This window comes from Pyrus communis, chromosome 2 (genome assembly GCF_041283825.1).
Source record: "Pyrus communis isolate YQ-2024b chromosome 2, ASM4128382v1, whole genome shotgun sequence".
NCBI classification, from domain to species: domain Eukaryota; kingdom Viridiplantae; phylum Streptophyta; class Magnoliopsida; order Rosales; family Rosaceae; genus Pyrus; species Pyrus communis.
The window spans coordinates 28845258-28866730 of record NC_142566.1 but is presented as its reverse complement, the minus strand read 5'-3'; the positions used below and the strand labels follow the sequence as shown (position 1 = coordinate 28866730).

Below are 21473 nucleotides of genomic sequence, written 5' to 3'. Positions count from 1 at the left end.
AACTCTAATGATAAGTAGTTCAAACTTTTCAATGACCTAATAATTCAAATGCTTGTTGGAATAAACGCATATCTGGTGCTTCTTACTGAAAGTATTTCAAGTTTTTTTTAGATTCACTAAAAGCACTTTGAATCAATTTAAAAACACATTTAAACGAGTCATAATTTAATTTTAAATTTTGTATTAACTTTTGGAGAAAAAAAAATTTAATTAAAAAGGAGAAATATCTTTGTATATAAACTTTTAGTGAATAGAGTGGGTGGAAATTTGAGAAGCGCGGCAGGCGATCAATTTTACCGGGCAAAAACGGGTAAAGCGTAACCTCTCACCGGCTCTTTAGGTCACCCGACGAGAAAACAAAACAGGACAATCTTTCACTCTCTCTCTCTGTCTTTTGCTCTAAGTCTGTCTTTCTCTGTGTCCAAATTCAGGGAGAGGAAAATTTCAATTTCTGGAGATCGAAACCATTTTGCTCCTCACTCCTCACAAAAACCCACTTTCCCGCATTTGCCCGGAAACTTTCTTTTTTTCCTGGAAAGTGAAGAAAGCATGGGAATTGCAAAGAGACCATGTCTTTTGTGTCAGCTTTACTCTTTCCAGGTGTTGCAGGGACCAAACCACGTCGTTTTCGTTTGAAAAACTTGTACTTTACTGCCTCATTTCTTTCAGATAGTTGATTTTTCACAGAAGTTGAGAGTGGGAATATCTGGGTTTCGAGGCTATTTGGAAGCTTATATGTAAAGCCCTTGCTTTGGCACCCAGAAGGTGAAGCTATTTTTCTTTCAATTATTTTCTGTGAAATTGTAAGTGGGTTTTGAATTTCTTAGGGATTTTCTTGGGGATTTTGGGCATCTGGAATCTGGGGTTTTGGAAAAATGGGGGCTTTAGTTGGTTTCTGTGAGAGGGGTTTGAGATATTGGATTGGTGAAATTTTGATGATTTGAATGTGAATGGACCAAAAGTGGTAGGAGTGTAACTTTGGGGCTGGGGGATCGTGTGGTTGAAAAGTTGAGATCTGTTTCGGGAACTTGAAGAGCAAGGTCAATGAATGTAGCTACTGCAAGTGTCAAATCTATATGCTTTCAGAGTTTTTCTGGTGATTTGAGCTTTTGAAGGTGAAAGAGAAACTGGGTTTCAGTGAATTTCGAAGATGGGTTTTCGATGATTTGAGGCGGCTCAGGCAAATTCATAGTCCGGTCGATTCCGTAGGTTTTTTATTGGTGTAATAAAGCTGAGATCTTTGGAGAATTTGGTGTTCAACCAAAGGAGTGATATCGATGTCAGGAGCTCCAAGAGTAAGGTCTATCAATGTGGCTGATTCAGAGTCAAGGCCAGTGCTTGGACCTGCTGGGAACAAGGCAGGGACTTTCAGTTCGAGAAAACCGGCTTCAAAGCCACTGAGAAAGGCTGAGAAATTGGGTAAGGAGGTTAAATCAGCTGAAGAGAAGAAAACCCGTCAATCTTCAATGCATACTACCTCTCCTCAACCGCATTCTCCCAAGGTTCATTCAGTGCTTCGTCGGCACGAGCAGCTATTGCACTCTAATCTTTCGCTAAATGCATCTTGTTCATCGGATGCCTCTACGGATTCGTTTCATAGTAGATCATCCACGGGTAGGGTGATTCGGTCAAATAGTGTAGGGAGTGGGAGGAAGCAGTATGTTTCAAAGCCGAGAAGTGTTGTTTCTGATGGTGGATTGGACTCTTCTCTTGATGGTTCACAGTCTAAGAAGAGATGCACTTGGGTGACGCCAAATACTGGTTCGTTTTCATTTCTTTGATTCTAGTCAAACTGTTTGCGTTGGTAATTGTTTATGGTTTTCTAGTTAGAAATGTAAATCTTCTCTGGATAAATTCTTATCTGGTAAAGCATACCATTAGGATTTCTAGAGTTTATGTCACATCCCCTATTGTTTTGTATCATCTTGAGCTTGCCTTTGGAAAATTTGAGGGGAATTTACTGACCAAAATGCTAATTTGGGGCACGCTTTAGACTATCAGTAGGACTGTCATGATTTAGTTAATAATTCAGCAAAGTGTAGGCAATTTATTCTTTACGCCCCATGCCCCCTCTGATTTAAGATTAGACTTGGCGATGTAGATACGAGTTAGCATCAGTTCAAAACGAAAATGACTAGGATGCAGTTTGTATTCCAACAAGATAAAAGCAGTTTGTACCTTAGAACGAAGAGCTTCAAGTTAAGGGAGCATAAGGTTTGTGAATAGGCGATTTTAAGTAAATTTGGTTGATTGAAGTTATTATGTTCAAGGCTTAATTTGGATTACTCTCTTCAGCTTTTGTATGAGATATCAAATGAGTATAGTACACTGTTCTGATGTCCAAGCCAAAAAATTGTAGTCACTCAGCGGCTATTATTTTGATTTTGTCTCGTTTTTTATGAATAATTCACATTTCACATTATTCGTGCATGAATGGTAGAAAACAGATATATAACTGCAGAAGTAAACAATTTGCGAAAGTTGTGCATTTCTGCTTATTGTGTGCTTGTCAAATGAATCCAACCAAAGAGGAGGGGTAAGCTAGCTTAACCTTGCCAAGTATTGTGGAGGTAGATTTACGTTAATGTTAGCTTAGACACTCATTTTATATAGTTGAAACAAATAGGATTTTCTACATGGCTTGGAATTCTTCTTCCGGATATTTATATTCTAATAGAGCCTGGTATGTTGAAGCAGATCCATGTTATGCTGCTTTTCATGATGAAGAATGGGGGCTTCCAGTACACGATGATAAGTAAGTCATAGCAACACTATTTGCTATATGTTGACAGTAATGACTATTACTTTATAAAAATATACTTCACCGTCATTTCTTTATCTTCTTGATCACATGCAGGAAACTGTTTGAGCTTCTGGTCCTATCAGGTGCTTTGGCTGAGCTTTCATGGCCTGCCATTTTAAGCAAAAAGCACATCTTCAGGTACTGTCTCTGTGAAAGTTCTCTTTTCTATTTACCAACCGACTTTCCCTGAATTATATTCGGTACAAACTGTTGGGGCCTTTTCAGTGATGGTCCCTTCCTTGTTGAATGGGTATTTTTTTTTTTTTCTTTCAGGGAAGTTTTTGCACATTTTGATCCCATTGCCGTTTCAAAATTGAATGAGAAGAAGCTAATAGCACCAGGAAGTGCTGCAAGTTCCCTATTGTCTGAACCGAAGTTGCGTGCTGTCATTGAGAATGCACGTCAAACAACCAAGGTATATGTTCATTTCCTTCTCCAATTGTTTGAGATTGAATTGCAGAAGATGCACACTCATTCCAGCTTAGTAAACCACTACTAACTCATATAGGGAAAGTACTAGAAATCATATGCATGTATGCTCATCCATCGCAAACTTACCTTTTCAATGATACCCAATATAGGCCAACTTGGCAAGTTTTAATATACCTTTACTAGTTTTTCGGGTGACACGAACACCAATGATCCACTCGTGATGGAACATATGGATGTGTTTGTTAATGCTATCAACCATATTGCTACAACACCGTGGATTAGTAACACCAAGAGGCCGTGTCAGTGTCCCACTCAGAGAAATTCTCTCTTTACAAGCCAAATAGCCTCATTCGCTGAGTTTTCCCCGGTATAGACCCGGGGACCCACGTGTTTTCTGTTGTTTGTGCAAGCAATTAAGTGGCATATAATGAGTGTTTAGTGATCATTTGGTCAAGTAGGTTAGGTGGAAAAAGTAGTTGCATTGTGGTCCTGAACATCTTTGTTATTTGTATCACATTAGAGGACAAATTATAGTTCTATCATCCTTTGAAGGAGCCTGACCTTCCATCATACCTCAACAATTGGTCATCCAACCTAATTATTCCCTTTATTCGGCATGCCAGCTCGCTTCATTACTAGTCCTGAATTCACTTATCCGACTCCATAGTTTTCCAGCCGTTTAATCGATATCCGCAAAACCCTTTTTACGGAAGGCGATGATTGCACATTTCTTTAATCTCTATCATTGCAACTAACTTTTTGCAGGTTTTGCTGATGCCAGGTCATAGAGGAGTTTGGGTCATTTGACAAGTATATCTGGAGCTTTGTGAATAACAAGCCCATCGTCAGCCGATTCCGGTATCCTAGGCAGGTTCCGGCAAAAACTCCAAAAGCAGACGTCATAAGCAAGGACCTTGTGAGAAGAGGGTTCCGGAGTGTGGGGCCCACTGTCGTTTACTCTTTCATGCAGGTCGCCGGAATCACAAACGACCATCTCATTGGTTGCTTCAGATTCCAGGAGTGCGTAAACGCTGCAGAAGGGAAGGGAGAGAACGGCACCAAGGATGAGGCTGGAAAGAAAACGGAGAACGGGATAGAATCGGAGTTATCCGTCGCCATAGACAAGTTGAGTTTCTCGTCGGACTTGTGAAAGGCAGTGCCTTTGGTCAGCCCAGCGGGGTTGAATCATCAGTTAAGCCGCATTGACCGATTCGGAGCTACACTTTGTATTGAGTAGTAGTGAAGAGGGTTTTGTGTTGTAATTAATGAAATTCTGAAGCAAAATATGGATTCTGGCAATGTGGATTACTGAAGTGGATTAAAATTAAACTGGTGATTGTGCTGTTGCTTGAGAAAGCCTTCAAAAACCAGTATATAATTTTGTGTACAGTTTAGATATTAGTAATTAGATCTCTTCAAAACCAGATTAGGGTACTAATTACTTAAAAAGAAGGAAAAAGAAACTGAAAAAATCACTACAATGCTTCACAATCTGAATTAAAGGGTGACTTCAAGCTAATAAGGTTCGTTGGCATCCTGCTGTCGACTCCACAACTCGAATCCGGACCTTTCGTCATAAAGAAGAAACCTTTTCGTCAAGTCAAGGTCGCCCTCTACAATTTCAATTACCATTTCAAAATTTTTACTATGCTCTGAGGTGTTTTATACACTGAAAATTTGAGTGTTGGATCTTGGTCTGTGAACTTGGGACATGGGTCCTCTCCGGATCCATGCATCCTAATCCTAGAGATATATCAATCCGGGTTATTGAAATTTAATTCAATGGCTAAAGTTATTATAATTTTTAAAGTAAACCATTATTTATAATTGTTTGATCAAATTTCAATAATTCGAATTGATAGATCCTTAAGATTAAAATGGATGGATCCAGAGGAAATCCATGTCCATGAACCTGAACCAACCACAAATATCAAGATATATAAAATACATCGGAGTATACTATAAATTACTTGAGGTTTGACCTTAAAGTTGTGGGTGACAGCTGGTGGTGGTGACAAATTGACAATGAAGGGTCTATAGCACGATGTCGCCTTGTCTCCAATAGGACAGCCTGACGGGGGAACTCCTTATTGATAGAGAAGTCTGCATTGAGTTTGGTGGCTCGCCAACATCACCTAAAATGTGCGGTCCCACTCTTTTTATTTCAAGTGGGAGTGTCAATAGGTCGTGTTCGGTTTTACTTATTTACATATATGTCGTGTTTGTAACAACTTTTAGATTAACATGCAAAATGATGCGAGGGTAGTAGTATAATATAGTAACTCACATATTGATGATAGATTGATTTCCGTTCTCATGTAATTCTAGCACCACATGAGGCGGCATGTTATTTTTATCTCCAAATCAAACGGTACGTCAAAACAAAACTGGTGTCTCCAAATAATGTATCTGTACAAGTTCGATGCATCAGTACAAGTTTCAAACCGAATTGAAGATTTTAAACCTTTGCTCGTTTTTCACCATACCAACCCATACAAATTTCGAGTCGTGTTGTTGGATGCAGACTAATTAGAGTACGATTCTGCCACCTGCCTCTGTTTTCTTTTTTATTTTATGCAATCCCACCAAATTGAGCAAATTGAGATAACGACTGGTGGATGAAATAAAAAGAAAAAGAAAGAATGGCATCCGAGGGCAACCCACATCCCATCTTTTTACCTTGAGGACTTGACCAAATCAAGTATTCAGTAGAGATGGCTGGTCAGGCCACTCTCACAAAGGTGAGACGAGTCTAACCGTCGAGCTAGTCAAGCTGCCCTGCTCAAGTTTTTCTCGTTTGATACCACAAGCATGCTCGGAATTGAAATTTTAAACGAATGACATCCATTTCTATATTGTTTCACTGCCATCAGCCTATTTAAAACAAGATGCAAGGGTGTACAATACCAAATCTCACGTCTATGCACTATTAAACTACATCTGAAAGGTGAAAAACACCAACAAGGAAAAGGGGGAAAATAATCAAACCTGCCAATCTGATAATTTTGTAATGCTATATAAATACACTGCAGCTTTTATAAGAGGGAGAGAGAGGCCCGTCGATTATGATGTTCTTTATTAGTCCTTGGGCCAGCAAAGGAGCTTTCAGCAAGGCTTTAATTCAAATCCAATGCTCAGAAGAGTTCGAGCCGATTCCATTGCCTTCTCGCCTCCGAGGTCCAAGGCCTCCCCCGTCAATTCTCCGCCCGTGTCTACTGAACACTGGGTTGACGAAATTGGCTTTGGGACTGTATCGGTTTTCTTGATATGCAAATTGTTCATGGAAGCAGGAGCGGCAGCGGCAACAAGAGGAGCGCTTGGAGGGCCATGTCGCTTCTTAGGGACAGGCATGTCATGGTCATGTACCCCCTTGTATGTTATAATTACAGCACTTGAGTTATCTACGGCTGTTTCAATCTGCTTCCGGACTGGACACCCAGCAGAAGTACATCTGTAGTAGTTCCTGAAAAACACAAGAATACAACAATTGATCAAAATCAAGGGAAAAAATACATGTGGTATTTATCATAAAGCTCCGAATGCCACCTCTGAATAAATACCGTTCACTATTTTTACTCCTTTATAACAAAAGTTTCGATTAAAGATACCATAAAATGCGTTAAAAGATTTCTTTGATGAGTATCATCTATGATCTGCTTACTTGTTATAAATGCAAATAAACGAAAATGAATACAGCTTACTTGTTAGAAATGCAAATAAACGAAAATGAATACAGCTAAGATTGCTTAAGAGTCAATCACTAATTGGATCACTGCATTTTTTGAGTTGTTCAAATTGTATCTTTCACAAGTTAACTGCGGTGTGAAGTTATAAAGTAGACATCTTGCACAAAGGAAAGATGAAGTGTATGTAAAAATAACGCCTACTGGACATCATTTAACCCACATACAACAATGAATTTAAACCCCAGATGCTGATTAATTAGGCTAACATCAAACTACCAAGGAAAAAAAAACTCCGGAAATCGGAATGCACCTGGGATGAGGATTTCCTTTCACCATCTTCTGTCCATATTTGCGCCATCTGTATCCGTCGCCTGATATTCCAACATCCCCAGCCGCATGCACAACTAATTTAGGTTTCTTGCCAGGTTTTGAGAGAGAAGCGGAATATTCTGAATTGCTTTTCTTCATTCTGGTTATCAATGAGGAAAGTATATTAGAACCAGGTAACATACTCCTTTCAGCAAGTATAGTACAAAATAGAGGGGGGGGGGGGGGGGGGGGGGGTGAAAGGAAACAAAATCTACACGTAAACTTGCCTTCGTTTGGGTTCTGGCTCATCACCATCACCATGTTCCTCCTTGATTTTAACATCGCCATTATCATCAGAGTCACTTGAGCTCTGCCGTTTTCTTTCAGGAATTGAGGGTGTTTCTTGAATAGGTTCTTTTGAAGATGTGGACAACTCTGAGTCATTAACTATTCTGCAGGAATGTTCTGCAGCAGCAACACTATATCTTACACACTCAGCAGAGAGTGCAAGTTTACTTTCCTTTATGCAGATACTTTTCTGAGGGGGATCATGAGTATGTTGGCTTTTGTAAACAATCTCTATTACATGGCCTGAGTGATCACAGCATTCTATCTTCTTGGCGTAACACTCAGAAAATGTGCACCTATAATAGCTTCGAGAACCTTGAGGGCTCTTTACTTGCTTCTGACCATATTTCCGCCAGTTGTAACCATCAGAAGCAGATGTCTTCCCATGAGGAACTCTTCGTTCTAGTGGAATTGGGCTTGGAGCAGATGAAATGGATTGAGTGACAGAAGTGGGAGATAGTTCTGAAAACGGAGTTGGATAAACAGTCAACTGAGTCCGACTTTGCTTCGGAGTCTTAATATCCTGGTTCGTTACACTTGCCAAAATTTCCTGGTGGCTCAGCCCCAGTTTCTCCTGAGAAAAGAACAAAGAAAATGATTATACAACCACAATGTAGGGAACCAGAGATTTGATTTTGACAACGAGAGGTGTAATATTCTGAAGTTGCACATAATTCAAACGATGTTATACAAGATGCATCTAAAGTACTCTAACATCAAAGAAAGTACAAGAGGAAAAAATACAGTGAGGCAACTAATATTCCATCTTGAGTCAACTGAATTTGCCTTCTGGTGGATCTATATTAGTCATAAAATAGAAACAATTTTCTCTTCTGATATTATCAGATCGCCGAGTGACTAAATTCCCTACTTTTGAATGTTTGCATTTGAGTTTAATACATCCTGCCGTAAAACCTCATTCCCGATATGATGTGGGGTACCAGGGGTGTTGTATAAAGGTGAAACTTGTTCTTTTGAGCCACTAATAGTTGAAACCAGGCTAATAACTTTCAGTAATGCAAATTTTTGCTTGTTATTGTCTCTTCGATGATTCTCTTCCAATTACTCAAACATCGCTTCACTCGCCTCTCCAAAACGCAAGCAGACTATAAGGCTTTCCCTACTTGGTACCTAAGAGCGCGTAACACTTGCAAATCAACATCAATTGCGATGCCGTAATCACAAGGATTTCAGATTCATGATTCCAACCCTCAAACAAGAACTTCAACAAACATTTTTGCCCTTCCCCCACATAAAACGCATTCATAGATTTCGATATCCAACCGGAAAAAAAAAATCAAATTTCTAGTCATAATCTTCTCTATCCTGACACTCAAAGCAGAAATTTACAACGCAATCAGTAACAGCACACATACAAAAATGCTCACGATTCACTTAGCCAAAGATCAAAAGCTCAAAAAATTCAAAGGATTGAACTTCTAACCTGCAATTCAGCTCCATCAATCGACTGTGACACGGAATCAAGCTGCATACCTGTAGGATCAACCACACATGACGATCACCACCCTTCACTATAATCCCACCCCCAAAAAAGCACCGTTTTCCGAAAAAACGAAAGCTTTACCTGCAAACTGATCGTTCTCTGAAACTTCCAGCGTCGAAGGCGCCGTTGGGGTTTCTAATTGCGTCTGTCTCAACTCGGATACAGAACTCTCTAGCTCGCCGGGTTGAAATTCACCGAGTCGTTGCTTTCCTTCTTCGTCATCGCCTTCGTCTCCGTCGCCGCCTTCTTTTTGTTCTTGTTTCCTTGGCTGTAGTTTCTCTGCTGGGAGAGCATGGGAGCTCTCGCGGTGCTCCGCCATGGCCGATTTCTCACTCTAAGAGAGTAAAGTTCGTCGAAACTGTTGTTGTCCGAAATCGAGCCGAAATTTAGACCGAAACCGTGAAATGTTTCGGGTTTTGTGTACCAGTTTGGATGAGGGGGGAGAGAGAAAGGCGGAGAGAGGGGGTTGCTTTAAAGAGTGTGGGATGTATGTGTGTGTCTTTGACTAACGTTGACTCAGGTGGTTTTTATGACGGTGTATCCGAAGCCGTTAACATCTCCGTTATATCAGGTGCAGGGATCGCCGTGGGTTTTGTTGACTTGACGGTGTCCTTAGGCTGCCGTTTGGTCTCGGACATAGTCCTCTTAGCATTTCTCATGCAAATGTGATGCATACTTCGAAGTCCCAACACGTACCCAACTCTCACTTCTCAAGGTGAGGGGAATTTTAACGAAACATTTTCGGTACTGTATATTTTTAACGAAAAATCATAGTTTTATTTTTTTCTGATACTATTTATTACACCTTTATTTGTTAATTTTAATTAAAATTAAATTTTTTTTGAACTTTTCATTAGTTTTCCTTAAAGTGAGTTCATAAATTCTATGACACATCTTGTTCTTATTACGATGTTCATAATATTAACATGAAAATTAAAATTTAACAATGAAGTGACAGAAAACCTATTAAAGGTCTAATCTTAAGAGAGTCCCATAGTATATCTCTTTTTGCATTAATCTTAAAAGATTTGGTTCTCACTTTTATTAAAACAATAGTTGCTAGTAAATACGTAAGCAATGTTGTTATATTTTAGTGTATGACATTTATTAAATAAATAAAACGTTGTATGTGTAGACCTTGTAGTAAAAGATTTAATAATTTAAATATTTTATATTGTGAATAAAAAGGTGAGATAGGTAAAAGTCAAAAAAGTAAAAAGTGAATGGCAAAGTATCTTATTCCATCATCTTGTTGAGAATATTTATTTGTTTGAAGTGTTTTTGGTTCCGGTAAAAAAAAACACTTTCACTTTACCAAAATATTGATTAAGAGTTTCCAATTAAAACTGCTTTGATAAAAGATTAAAGTTTAAAGGGAGATTCTTAAGCAAACATCATAGAAACCACGGATCATTGAATTTTTACCGTTCCATCTATTGTAATCGCATCAAAACCTCCAATAGGGTCGGGTTCGGTTGAGGAATGGTAATACCACCATCGCTCCATATCCTTGACCATCAACGTAATCGGTATACGAAATGATACACCACATGTCACTATACAAATGATGAGATATGTGTGTTAAAAAGTTAATAACTTAAAACATAAAATTTCCCATCACTTGTATAAATACACATGATGTACGTATTCCAATCACAATGAAAAATTTCTCCAAAGATCCGTCGCAAACACGGAATGATGAGTTTAATACTTCTTGAACACATTTAGGCAATACAGAACTCGAGGAGCAAGAGGAGGGTAACAAATATTCAATAAGTGTAGAATCATCAAACATCACAAGAACATCCGAAACATCGCAAGATAAACCTCAACAAAAATCAAACATAAGAACATCTTTTATCCGAAAAAAAACCGGAAACAGTTTCATAGATATGCAGCAAGTTCCCTTTGCTAAGGGATCCGGCAGCTTTAAATCTTCTTTGCGTCGTCACTTTTACAAGCTTGGCAAGATAAAACACCATTTAAAATAAAGGTTTCATTGCACAGATAATATGGTTTCATAAACCTCCCTGTTAGCAACGGTTCCACCAAAAAAAAAAAGTAAAACGAAGAACGTCTTGCCATCAGCTACAGCTACTGCTACAGCATCATACTTAATTCTTCGGACCAATGTCCTTAAGGGCACATATCTGCTCCTCTCCCATGGCAGACATGACAGTCACCACAAGATCCTTTCCATCATTAAACCCGTCCTTGATCTATCAAAACAGAATATGAAAAGATTTAGTCAAATACGAAGAAAATAGATACAATAAAGCAACTTGAGGTAAATGAGTTTTATTTGCTCAATGAGATAGATAGATAGACACCTGGGTAAGCAGACTGTCATCAGTGGGCAGCCTCAGATCATCCTTGGTGTTTCCATTTTCAGTCAAGAGACTCACCTACAACACGTCGTACTCCAGTTAGTTCAGATAAAATGGAAGAAAGTCATGTCACAAGAAATATACAACTTCTGTGAACATAACACAAACAGGGAAGAAAATTATCGAGAAACTCAAATAATAGATGGTTCTATTGTCTTAATGTGCACAAGTTTGTTTCCTTTGGTGTCACGATTATCATCGAAGTGCACATACTTCACATAACAATCAAAATTTCTGAAGACATGTTTGGAACTAATTGTTAAGAAAACTTACAAAGCCATCCTCGGAGATATCAATCAGCTGATAGTCAGTACGGTTGACATGGGGAACCTGCAAAACAATGATAAATAAACGGAGAATGAATGATCCAACTTGTAACCAAGAAATACAACACACATATACATAAATACACGAAAGTCTAGTTTTGTGATAGCATTACATCACAATTGTGGGACGAAGGAACAATATCTTCAAGCTTCTTTCCATTGAAAATATCAATTGCCACAAAGTGACACTTAGCGTGACCGTGCTTTCCAGTTTTGGAAGTGGAGACTTCAACAACCTGCAATGAGAGCAAACACGATAATAAAATGGATTAAACAAATAAATCATTCACATCACAATGGTTTACAAGGATGACGAGCAATAACGTCACAGTTCAATCACAATGACAGAGTTGAAAAAATTGGGATTTATGGTTAAACCATTCGATTTACAGCACAAAAACTTTAGATCTCAATAAGAACCAGTTGTATTCGTGTATGAGTGTGTACGTTTGTGCTAACCCCCACACTTTAACACAACAAATCTAGACATACACAAAGATGCCATGGATTTAATCGCTCGCACTAATAATTGTAGCAAACGAATGTCGAATACCGAGTATTATTAGTGTCTGACTGTATGTGTGCTACACATGAGAGGCAACCTTAATCCGCAAACCCGAACATAAGTACTTTGTAACAATAACTACTACAACTTTAAAAACCCTAAATTTCCAACAAAGATATCGTAATCCAGCAAACAAACCCACATGACAAATCTTTCGACAACATCGACATCATTAACATCACAAACAAATAATTATCCACAACAATAAGCATAGGAAATCACGAATAAGTCAATCTTACACCATAAACAAACAAACAAAAAATACAGTAAATCAACATATTTCAATCAAAACAACAAAACCCAATAAAGATCTCACAAAACCCAGATGGATTTCGACCTAAAAACCCTAAAAATTGCATCTTGAATTCGAAAAATTAGGGAAGAACAAACCTTGCAAGGCCTGGCCTTGATGACGATGTAGCCATTCTTGCGGATGGTTCCAGCCTGCTGGGGGTAGGTCTTGGACGCTCCGGCGTCGGCCTTGGATTCGAACTGGTGCTCCTCGTCCGACATCTCTGCTTCTCCCAACTTGATGAGCTTCTCTGTCCCTCTTGAGTTTTCTTTTGTTTCTGCTACAACACCGAAAGAGGGCGACTTCTGGTTCTGATGGTGTGACGGGCACTATATTAGATCCCTTCTAGGTCATATTTAACCCTGGTTAATCTGATTGAATCTCCACCGTTGGATCTGTGGTTAGCTTTTGTCTCCCCTAAACTCAGTCTGCCTTTCGAAAACTTATCCAATATGAATAGGAGAATTAAGGGAATTGCCCATCCCATTTTAATTATTTTATTCCTATCAATTTTCTAATAAACTAAAAAAATATATAGTTAATACTAATAAAATAAACTAAAGTTTGATAAACTAAATAAATATACAACTTAATATTTATAATTTCTAATGTGATTAATTGCGTATTTTTTAAATATATGTTTATGAACAATTAATTGTATGTATTTTTGTTTGAAAAAAAAAATTGTATTATTTTTGATATTGTCTCTATTTGCGGTCGATAAAATTTTTGCTGAAAGTGCAGTTAACGATACATGAGAATAGCTAAGCACAAGTAAAATTTTATTTACATAAATATAATTTCACTCGCCCACCATGATCTTATAACACAAAAATTGTTGCAAGATAACAGAATATACCCAATAGTGGTGGAATATTTTATATCACTGTCAGTAAACAAATTCACCATATTACTCTTATTTTATTTAGTTTTCTTAATTTTAAATTGTCGTATCCCAAAATTCATGGTTTCAAATTTTAAATTGTCGTATTCCAAAATTCATGGTTTCAAAGCAAGATAAATCTTGGAAAATTTATGAAAATAAATATTATTAAAAAAGGTACAAATAAGGACTCCATGTTGGACTTGGACGGAAAGTGATCATCTCTGGATCCCCTTCCATCTAACCCATCTAATTCGAGATTCGGGCTGTTGAAATTTGATCTAACGGCTACAGTTATTATGACTTTTAAAGAGACATCTTGTTTGTAGCCGTTGAATCAAATTTCAACGGTTTGGATTCCAAACCAAATTGATTAGGTAAAAAAGAATCCGGAAATTATCCCTTCCCCACTTCGACTGAACCAAAGAATCCTATCCCCATTACAACTCTTGATAGGCCCATCCATTATTCCGCCAACAAAACCAATTTCTTAGCATACAAATATCCCATCCTATTCGAAAATATTTTATTTTTCTTTGACTGAACAAAATTTTTTAAATACTTAAATATCTTTTGCAATATAATTCGAAGAAAAAAAAAATGTTATTCAATCTGATTTCAAAAGACTGAAATAAAAACCTTGTTTAGTAATCAATTCCGACGTAACTTTCACAATGAATTCGAACATGTTAAAGAAACGGAGAACCGTTGTAAGTTAAACCCAAATTTGATGACAATATTTCACCATCATCCTGTATTTCATTCCTATATCAAGATTAGGATTCTTTTTCGTCTAAATCTTCTCCCTCAAGTCCCCTCCCCTTTCATTTTTTTTTCCTTTTTCTTTGCTATAAATAAGTCAACACAGATATTGACGTAACTTAATCGTAACTGTACAAATATGAGAGGACTGGAGGGGAGGGAAACCAATGGAAGAGTTGTGCAAAAATGTGTAAAATGAAGGTCAACAAATAACCATTTGGCTCGCATACAACGTGACGTGCTTTGTTAGTCACAGTGATAGTTTATCATAAAACAGGACATCATAATAACTGTATACATGTATCATGTAAGTTGTTTTGAGAAAGAGAAAACAGTGACATAAAGCTGAAGATCATGAATGAAGATAATCATGCTATTATGTGGGGGTTACAGATAATCTTCAGCTTCATCAATTAATAGTGAGGCAAGATTATACTTTGAACCTTTTGATTAATTTTAGTGATACGGATTATATCTGTAATTAAGTATATGTCCCAAAAGCCCTAAAGCAATCATGCTTGATTGCTAAAGAATCTAAACTGAATTAATTACTTCTAGAAATCAAATGATAGCATCACATTTCTTTTGGATTTAGAAGATTATATCAATCATGAATATTATTGTGATTTATCAAAATATTATTTTGCAAGTTATGGTAATTACTAGTTAGTCCCTAAAAGCAAGAAAAAACATTCCGCCTATAAAGAATGCTAAGGAGACTCTTTCAAGATTGAAATTTTTCATGGACTCTATGACACACCATAGTATAACGTCATTTTCTGTGTCAACATTATAAAATATTATGCAAAAAACATGAGGTAATAAAGAGTTCAAGTTTGATTTTGAGAGTCTCTTTAGTATTTCTCTCAATGTAATTATTTGATGTCCTTTCTCTGTCACTGTGGGTGAGCACCACTTAGTTATATTTGATGCTGCATCTTCATGTGGAGTGACTGTGAGGACCATTTCCCTTGCTGAGAAAGAGGAAGAGGCACACATGTAGAAGAATGGTACATACACATACAAACCCTATAAAAGATCCATATACTTAAGCTCATCCCGTGTTCGAAAATACTTTTTTTAAAAACACTTATGCTCAAAAGCATTTTTTAGTAGAAGCACATCAGTATTTTAACTTTTTAAAAAGCAATTCTAAAAACACTTTTAGTAAAAAGCACTTCTAAACACGTCATAATATATGAAAATTTATGAAAATTAAGTGCTTAATGGATGGTTAATCTTGGACCACCTCGTTAAATAATTGAAATGGGCCGCATGCTTTGCATTTTATAATTCGAAGTGGTGCAGGAATTTTTCGCATGCGTGCATGTTGCAAATAGAGAGGTTGATAATCTGCAGATTGTGCACTAATAATGCAGTCAAGGAAAGATTAATTAAGTACTTTTTCTAATTCCTCCTCTAATTATCTTCTGCATTAATTAGTCTTTGATAATTAAGCTGCAGTCTGCAGAGCACTTTTGTTCTGCGCATGGCAAAAGATAGATACGAAAGCATGCACAAATCATTGACATTTTGCAGAAACACGCCCAAGTTGCTACATCTTCTTGTTACTTATGATGGTTGGCAACTTTGATATGCATGTTACTTCGTGTCAAAGTTTCAGATTCACTACTAACTAAACATTGATAGTCTTTGACTTAATCACTCGTGCAATCCAAAGAGGTGTGACATTTTATATAAAAAAACCATGATACAATTAACAGTAGAATCATTTAATATAGGAGGGATTTAACTTCATGAAATTTCAAATGTGAGACATGTTTCATCAAGAAATAGAACTTGGAGTTGGGCCTTCTTTTTGCACTATTATGGATACAAAAATAATGGGAAAAATTAAATTCAATTGTTAATTGTTCCTATCGAAATTGAAAATAGAATTGACCATGGATTCGAGCCATAGCAAATGGTTTCAGAAAACCGTATAATTTTTCCGATCTAAATAAAGTAGGTTTTACATGAAGAATATTTGGCTAAGCATGTTCTAAACACTTCCAATTCTTCCTAGTACGAAGCATCTGTTTGTAAATAATGAGTGCAATTTTTTCATTGCCGTTTAATAAGCGTACTTTAATTCATTTACTACACAAATCTCAAAATTTAAATTCATTTAATGGCAAAATCAATGTGGTGACCAAGTTACCAACAATATTAGGCCTATATGTTAATTTTCAATTATGCAGGAAGCTCTCAGAGGACAATATTTCTGCTGCATCATGTGTAGAATAAGGATGCCAGACGCTACATCATTAAGTTGCAGTTTGGCACCAACGAAAAGTACGCGATTTCGTATATGTACATCCCGTGTTAGCAATCACATGTATTTTTAATGTCTCCGGCCGCATATACATAAACACACAGCCACTCATTTTGTACATTTTGAAGCATCTGTTGGATTTTTGGATAACCGGATTAGTCTCACTCTAATGACACCAATGTTAGTTTCCAACTTTATTATCTGTCCAATCCGTCAGGTGTGAGGTTTTACCACAAAAGGTCTCAGTATTAATAAGAGTAGGGTAATTCTATTTAAACCCATTAGGTTTCTTTGAACCCATAGATGTGGGACATTTAATACTCCCCCTCACGTGTAACCTTATTTAGTGGTTCACACATGGAGATCCACACATCAGTAATTGAAACTCAGAAGTCGGCTCCAATGGAGTCCAAACTTGTTTTCAATCTTTTTCAGGAAGTGCCTTTCTAGGAACTCAGAGGCCGACTCTATGGAGCCGACCTCTGAATTTCAATCTTTTTCAGGAAGTGCTTGTTTTCAATTTTTTCAATATTTGTCAAGAAGTGCCTTTTTAGGAACTCAGAGGTCAACTCTATGCAGCCAACCTCTGAGTTTCAATCTTTTTTTAGGAAGTGGCTTTTTAGGAACTCAAAGGCCGACTCTATATTAAGAGTCCAATCTTGTTTCCAAGCCCTTCCTGAGCCTTTAGGTCACCAAACCTTTAGCTTGCACAGGTCCGAAGCTTGGCTCTAATACCATGTTGGATTTTTGGATCACCAAGTCTTCCCACTCTAACGACACCGATACTGTTACCAACTTTACCACCTATCCAATCCGTCAAGTGTGGGGTTTTACCACAAAGGGTCTCGGTATTGCTTAGAGTAGGGTAATTGTATTTAAACCCATTGGGTTTCTTTGAACCCACCGATGGGGGACATTTAACACCATCGATGGCCGACGGTGCAAAAGGTGGTCCAGGACATTACTGCAAATGCCAGAGCTAGCTAGCTCTCCAGGCTCTTATGTGAGTCTGTGACTCACCACCACTAGGTCCCCTACCGCTCTACATGCATCGTATGCATAGGATACTATCTGACAGATAATTTAGCATATCAGAACAAGGCAAAGGAATGAACTTACCATCAATGTCCGAGGCAGACAAGCGAAACAGCAAAACACGAATCCTAACTACGAACAAAAGATTTCATATCGAACTAGGTTTGCTTTAGACTAGAAAGAATGCTTCTCAAAGAACTAGGTTTATAACAAGTTCATGAAATTCTGAGACAGATACTGCAATATGTGATCAAATCAAACTCCTTTGTATATATAAATCAAACTTTCATTTCATGCCACCAACAATAAGAAACAAAAAGGAAAGAGCGAGCGAGCGACATAAAAAATTCCGAACAGAATTTCCAGGGCTGCTGTACAATCATGGAGGCAAAACAGAACCGATCATAAGGGACAACAAGAACAAATTACTAATTAGGAAAACAAAAGCTAAACCCAAAACTCCCACATTTTCCTTGTTTTTTTTCAGCTATATTTGTTCTTCATCTGTTACCTGTTTGCTCGATATCTTTAAGAAGTCCAACTATCTGATGCATGCTTGGTCGTTTTGAGGGAAGGTCAGCTGTGCACAGATATCCAATCTTCAGGGCCTCCTCCATTTGGTCATCTGGTCCTGTGTCACGAACTTTTGGATCAATAGCGCTCGTCCCTTTGTTCTTCCTAATCAATCCTCTAACCCAGCTCACCAAGGTTGCATCTTTCTCCTCTGGATAGTCATCGCCAAATGGCTTCTTTGAAGTAATCAGCTCAAAAAGAACAACTCCAAAGCAATACACATCGGATTTTGGTGTTGGAGAATCATACTCGGACTGAGAAAACTCTGGCGGAATGTAGCCAGGTGACCCTCGAGAGATCTCCTCATCTATACCGCTGCCAAAAATCTTTGCCAGTCCAAAATCAGATAATTTTGGCTCTAAGTTACAGTCCAGATAAACACTACTAGCTTTAACATCTCTATGAATAATTGGAGGTGAGCAACCGTGGTGTAGAAACGCCAGTGCTCTGGCAGTGCCAAGTGCAATCTTGTGACGGAACCCCCATGATGTTAACAACCCTTCAGAGCCAACATTTTGAATGCCATTGTTATTGTCTTCTTCCCAAGTATCTGTGCTCCAATCCTCTGTTGTTTGCAGTATCCCAAGCGGCAAGTCATGTAGCAAATTCTGTATATTCCCATTCTCCATGTAGTCATAGATAGCAATCCTTTGGTCCCCAGCTAAACAATATCCAGTCAATGGAACAAGATTAGGGTGTTTGATCCGTCCGAGATACTCAAACTCTCTTGCAGCTTCCTGGTCTGTCATTGTAGAACCGTGGACCAAAACTTTCACCGCTACATGAATTCCACCCGGTAGAAATCCTCTATAAACAGGCCCGAATTTCCCTTCAGCCAGAAGGGTTCCTCGATCAAAGTTCGAAGTTGCAGATAAGAGATCTGCGAATGTGAAATTCAACAATGGCTTCTCGAAAATCACTACAGGTACTGAATTTGCTTGCTTAACATCCGCAACCCATGTTGTTGAATCAGTGTGGAAGGAAAAGGGGCCTGATACGCTTTGCTCTTCCTTGTGTGAGGTTTGTTTTACCTCCCACATTCTGGTTTTCCTTCTGCAACAAACTGCTAGAAACAGCAGACCAGCAAGCAAGCATACCATTGAGAAGGTCAAAACCAAGGCAAGCTTTAGTACCTTGTGCTCCTTAGCCTTATTAGCTCGTGCTCTAAAAGGGCCCGGGTTTGCTGAAATGGGGCAGCTATTTGTTGAACCAAAGAAAGATGCTTGGAGGGTTGATTTCGAAATTTCAGAAGCACATAGTGTCAAGTTATTGTAAGAGAAGTTGAAGCTCTCCATCCAAGGGAGTTTCTCCAAGAGAGACATCGGGATTTCTCCGCTCAAATTGTTGTGAGAAACATCGAAAACTTGGAAATTTCTCAAATTAAGCAATGGGATTTTGCCTATAAGATGGTTTTCAGAAAGATCAAGTGTGTTCAAGTTACTCAGCCGAGAAATTTCAGCAGGAATGCGACCGGTAAGACTAGATTTCGACAAGTTAAGGTACTCCAAACCAGAAAAAGTTTCCACACTTCTCGGGAATTCTTGCCTAGTAAATCTATTGTGTGCTAGATTAAGGTGTTTGAGATTCTGGGATTGATTCCAATAGTGTAAAATTTCTCCATTAAGCTGATTTTCGGACAAATCTAAATAAACCAAACGAGACCAATTGTAACTAGCTTTGAATTGTACCTTCGAAATGTGGCCTTCAAACCGGTTCCTGCTAAGGTCAGCCACCTCCAACAGCTCCTTAAACACTCCCATCACTGAACCCCGAAACACATTCCCTGAAATGTTCAGAGTAGTAATGGAATTCATCTCCGAAAAATCGGAGGCCCGGCCATGAATCCCATTCCCAGCAAGATTCAATACTTGCAGCTTAGGCAATGCAGCACCAAAACCAGCTGGAAGAGAACCGTTTAACCGATTCGACGAAAGGTCAATCCAAACCAAAGATTGACAGCTCAGAATTCCTGATGGGATGCTCTTCTCAAACGAATTTCCATTGAGCTTAAGAACTCGCAGGCTGGCAAGTGAGCTTATACCAGCAGGAATCTCCCCAGAGAAATTATTGCTGGAAACGTCGAGGGTTTCGAGCTGACCGAAGTTGCCAATATTGTTCGGCAACGACCCGGAAATCTGGTTGTTGGAGAGAATAAGGTGCTTGAGAGAACCTATGCTCCACAAATCCGAAGGAAGACCGGTGATTTTGTTGCTGCTGAGGTTTAGAGATTGAAGCTTTGTGAGCTTCCCGATGGTGGTGTCGGGAACCGGACCGGAGAGCTCCAAACCGGAAGCCTCAAAGCCGATAACATTGTTGGATTCACAAGAAACTCCTTTCCATGAACAAACGGGTGCAGAGAAGTTGTAGAGATTGGAAGAAGAAGATGAAGAAAACGAACCCATTATTTTCAAAAACTCAGAGACAAAGAACTCATCTGTATTGGGTTGTTGGGAAGCCAATGGATTCAGGAACAGTGAAAAAATCAGTAGAGAAGCAAAGAAATGAACACCCATTGGGAAAATAGTGCAGCAGAGAAAAGGGTGTGAGAAAGTTTAAACCTTTCTTTCTCTCTCTAGAACTTCAGAAGCAGCATTGCAGTAGCATAAATGGTTCTGGTCCCATTTCAGAAGTAATTGCTTGGGGACTCTGCAGCTCCATTAAATCCAACGCACAGTGTAAAGTGGGTTATCGTTTTTGGAGAAGAGAAGACTGTTAGGCTAAAACTCCCCCCAAAAACAAGAATTTACATGCAGGACTTTATTGGGTTCGTGGTCCTTTTTATCCTCACTAAGAAAAACCCAAAAAAAAGCTCTGGGAAAATAAGCCAATGGGTGAAACAGTACATGCAAATAACAAACTTATTGCGTTCTCAAAGAGCTAAGGGTTTTCTGGGGTTTTGACTTTTGAGAGTGGGGGAATGTGAGCTCACCCTTTGGTGGTTTTGCAGGTCCACGACCATGAAATCCTGCAGAAACAAACAACAAAAGAAGAGGAAGCAATTTTGTCTCTGTGTGAGGAGAAGGAGAAGGAGGAGGAGGCTCTAGTTTTTGCTGCATATATATTTTTTAGAACAAAAAAACAAGACTGTCATGTGTTTTTAAATGAAATAAAAACAAGGAGACTGTGAGGACTGAGGGGAGAGAGAGAGAGAGGGTGGGAGAGAGAGGGAGGGAGGGAGGGTATATTGGGAAGGAAGAAGAAGGGTAGACAGAAGTTGAGCTTCATAAATGAGACAGGTTTAATGGAGGGAAGCAAATATCTACCATTTGGGTTGGTGGGAATTTGGTGATGTT

At 38.4% G+C, this 21473-nt stretch overlaps 3 protein-coding genes and 1 pseudogene across 4 annotated transcripts; 1 reads left to right on the top strand and 3 right to left on the bottom strand.

Moving 5' to 3' along the window:
- The first annotated feature begins 343 nt into the window (after positions 1 to 343).
- On the top strand, positions 344 to 4613 carry LOC137747548 (uncharacterized). Its single transcript, XM_068487677.2, has 5 exons — positions 344 to 1761; positions 2698 to 2755; positions 2858 to 2941; positions 3077 to 3218; positions 4017 to 4613. The coding sequence occupies exons 1-5, from the start codon at positions 1278 to 1280 to the stop codon at positions 4383 to 4385; spliced, it is 1137 nt and encodes a 378-aa protein (XP_068343778.2). The 5' UTR covers positions 344 to 1277; the 3' UTR covers positions 4386 to 4613.
- A 1443-nt stretch (positions 4614 to 6056) lies between these two features.
- LOC137748155 (putative WRKY transcription factor 32) lies at positions 6057 to 9582 on the bottom strand. The gene is made up of 5 exons (XM_068488252.2): positions 9164 to 9582; positions 9023 to 9072; positions 7518 to 8152; positions 7232 to 7390; positions 6057 to 6698 (listed from the first exon to the last, which is right to left on the bottom strand). Exons 1-5 carry the CDS (start codon positions 9399 to 9401, stop codon positions 6341 to 6343), a joined length of 1440 nt encoding a protein of 479 aa, XP_068344353.2. The 5' UTR covers positions 9402 to 9582; the 3' UTR covers positions 6057 to 6340.
- Positions 9583 to 10937: 1355 nt separating this feature from the next.
- LOC137746806 (eukaryotic translation initiation factor 5A-2) lies at positions 10938 to 12968 on the bottom strand. Its single transcript, XM_068486815.2, has 5 exons — positions 12751 to 12968; positions 11909 to 12031; positions 11743 to 11799; positions 11413 to 11487; positions 10938 to 11301 (listed from the first exon to the last, which is right to left on the bottom strand). Exons 1-5 carry the CDS (start codon positions 12871 to 12873, stop codon positions 11197 to 11199), a joined length of 483 nt encoding a protein of 160 aa, XP_068342916.1. The 5' UTR covers positions 12874 to 12968; the 3' UTR covers positions 10938 to 11196.
- Positions 12969 to 17852: 4884 nt separating this feature from the next.
- Positions 17853 to 21473, bottom strand: LOC137746550 (putative LRR receptor-like serine/threonine-protein kinase At2g24230 pseudogene; annotated as a pseudogene). Its single transcript, XR_015960224.1, has one exon. The product of XR_015960224.1 is annotated as a putative LRR receptor-like serine/threonine-protein kinase At2g24230 pseudogene (transcript).